General features: G+C 53.0%; 1 protein-coding gene across 1 annotated transcript; it reads right to left on the bottom strand.

The window, feature by feature from the left end:
- Nucleotides 1-810: 810 nt before the first annotated feature.
- LOC114036100 (14-3-3 protein eta) lies at nucleotides 811-2,466 on the bottom strand. The gene has a single exon (XM_027852497.1). It carries the CDS (start codon nucleotides 2,449-2,451, stop codon nucleotides 1,693-1,695), a length of 759 nt encoding a protein of 252 aa, XP_027708298.1. The 5' UTR covers nucleotides 2,452-2,466; the 3' UTR covers nucleotides 811-1,692.
- Nucleotides 2,467-2,596: the final 130 nt, after the last annotated feature.

The following is a 2,596-nucleotide window of genomic DNA, read 5'->3' on the forward strand; positions in this document are numbered from 1 at the left end:
TGAAGTGTGAGTAAGTCAGTGTCAGATCTGCAGTACTCACTGCCTCATAAGGATTTTGAAAACGCCAAAGAAGACCACGCATGTCAAGTGATCCCTAATGAGGAAGGACAACAGAACAGTTTGCTGCCACAGGGTGGCAGAGGCCAGAAAGGGCCGGGGGTTGAAGGATTAGTGCAGAACACCACAATGAAGTCAGCAGCTCTGCATCGACTATGAGTGAGACTTGGAACAAATCCCTTTCCCAAGCCTGGCTTCGGTTTCCTCCTTTGCAAAAGGAGGTTGGGGTGGCTCTCTGAAGGGCCTGGCCATTTTAAATCCCATCATTCTGCATTCATTCATTCATCCCACTTTCCTCCCCTGGCTCCCTCAGGTTTAGGAGCCCACAGCACAACCCCAGGAAGGCTTCCCAGTCCAGATGTATGGTGATCTCAGGCCTCAGTACCTTATACTCAGGGTACAAGAGGAACAGCTGACATTTTCACAGAGCACTTAAAGGCTGGCAAAGCACTTTCCATGTTTTATCCCAGTGACGCAGGTGCTGCTATTACCCTCTACTACATAAATAAGGAAGAGAAGTTTCAGTAATTTGCCCAGGGTCCTACAACTATTAATAAGGGTCAGAGGTGGAATCTGAACCCAGGTCTCTCCAAGTCCAAGTGCCTGGCTCCCTCAATAATAACATGCTGCCTCTCACGCAATCTGGAGCTGGCACAAGACCTCCTCCCGAGGGGTGGGGGATGGGGGACAGGGGACGGGGGAAGCAAGCATGCTCAAGATGGGGCAGGAAAGAATGAGTCAAGACCACGCATGTAGCGATAATATCCCCAAAGCAGCATTTATTTAATCCACTGAATTCCAAAACATTGATTTTAGAAGTCTGGTGTTTCACAATCATCCACCTTGATTGACATGGGCTGACACACGGCACTCGCTGTCAGAATACACAAGGACAACGGCCAGAGAGTTACCAAAAAAAATATTAATAATAATAATAATAAATCCATGATTCCTGAACAATCGCAACCAAAAAAAAAAAGTTACAAGTATCAAAACTTTCAGAGGCATTGCATCGAAAACAAGGTTTGTGCACATAATTTAAAGAGGCAAAAACAAGGCATTACGGAAACCTCACATTTGCAACAGTTCGTTGTAAGCTGATGGACGGGGTCGGCTTGTGTCTCGGTGCATCAGCTTCCTGTACCTGTTTCCCGTTGGCGGAGACCGTGGCGGGGGGGGGGGGGTCAACGTATTCCGCATGCAGGTGACGCACTGCTCAACAAAACACTATTAGCGCAGCTGAAATGGGACAAATTTTTAAGACCAATGTAGACTGATTCTCCTTCCAATCTCTTCCCTTCTCTCCTTCCTTCCTTTCACCGGGATTCCCAGCTCGACAGGCACACGTCCATTCAAGAGCCTCCTGTGTGCACAAGCCATGAAGGGAGGGAGCTCCCGTGGGCTCCAACCATCCATCAATCCAGCAATGCCCATGAAGCCTTGTCGGGGGCTGCTTCCTGATTCGTGGGAGGGCGGGCAGCTTGGAGTCGCTGTGCGGACAATACAGACACGTTGAGCACTAGATATCAAGGGACCGTGGCGAGGGGCGTGTCGATGACGACGACGATGGGGACGGCTCGGGGCTGGGGGGCGGGGGCGGGGGGCCGCAGAGGCGCCGGCGGGCGGCGGCCGCTCTCAGTTGTTGCCTTCTCCGGCCTCCTCGTCCTGTTGGTCGCTCGTCCAGAGGGTGAGGTTGTCTCGCAGCAGCTGCATGATGAGAGTGGAGTCCTTGTAGGAATCCTCGTTTAGCGTGTCCAGCTCGGCGATGGCGTCGTCGAAGGCCTGCTTGGCCAGGAGGCAGGCCTGCTCGGGGGCGTTCTGGATCTCGTAGTAGAAGACGGAGAAGTTGAGGGCCAGCCCCAGCCGGATGGGGTGGGTGGGCTGCATGTGCTCCTTGCTGATCTCGAAGGCCTCCTTGTAGGCGGCCTCGGAGGACTCCACCACGCTGCCCTTCTTCTCGCCTGCGGCCACCTCCGCCAGGTAGCGGTAGTAATCGCCCTTCATCTTCAGGTAGAAGACCTTGCTCTCATACTGGAAGTCGTTGCAGTTCTTGATGAGGAACTTGTCGAGCAGCGCCAGCACGTCATTGCAGACGGTCTCCAGCTCCTTCTCGATCTTCTCGCGGTAGGCCTTCACCTTCTCCAGCTTCTTCTCGTTGCCGTCGGCCATCGTCTTCTGCTCGATGCTGCTGATGACGCGCCAGGAAGACCGCCTCGCGCCCACCACGTTCTTGTAGGCCACAGACAGGAGGTTTCGGTCCTCGTTGGAGAGTGGCTCATTGAGCTCGGTGACCTGCAAAAACCCAGAAAGACTCGCATGAGTTAAGCCTGCCACTGAAAGCTTGTAGTTGTTAGGTTTATTATTTTTTAAAATGGTTTTAAATGCTAAGAACATCCCAGAAATTTCAGTGGCAGAGATGGCAGCACTCGAACCCAGTCCTCTGCCAGAGCTCACCGCATGGGCAGGGAGTCAACAACCTGAAATAAGCCCCTCCCCCAAATTCCAAAGGAGAAGGAGCCTTGCCCCCTCCACCTCCCCC

This window comes from Vombatus ursinus, unplaced genomic scaffold, assembly GCF_900497805.2.
Source record: "Vombatus ursinus unplaced genomic scaffold, bare-nosed wombat genome assembly UNPS02009707.1, whole genome shotgun sequence".
Taxonomy (NCBI): Eukaryota; Metazoa; Chordata; class Mammalia; order Diprotodontia; family Vombatidae; genus Vombatus; species Vombatus ursinus.

Coding starts and splice junctions, on each gene's coding strand:
- LOC114036100 (XM_027852497.1), bottom strand. CDS start 2,451: ATGTTCTTAGCATTTAAAACCATTTTAAAAAATAATAAACCTAACAAC.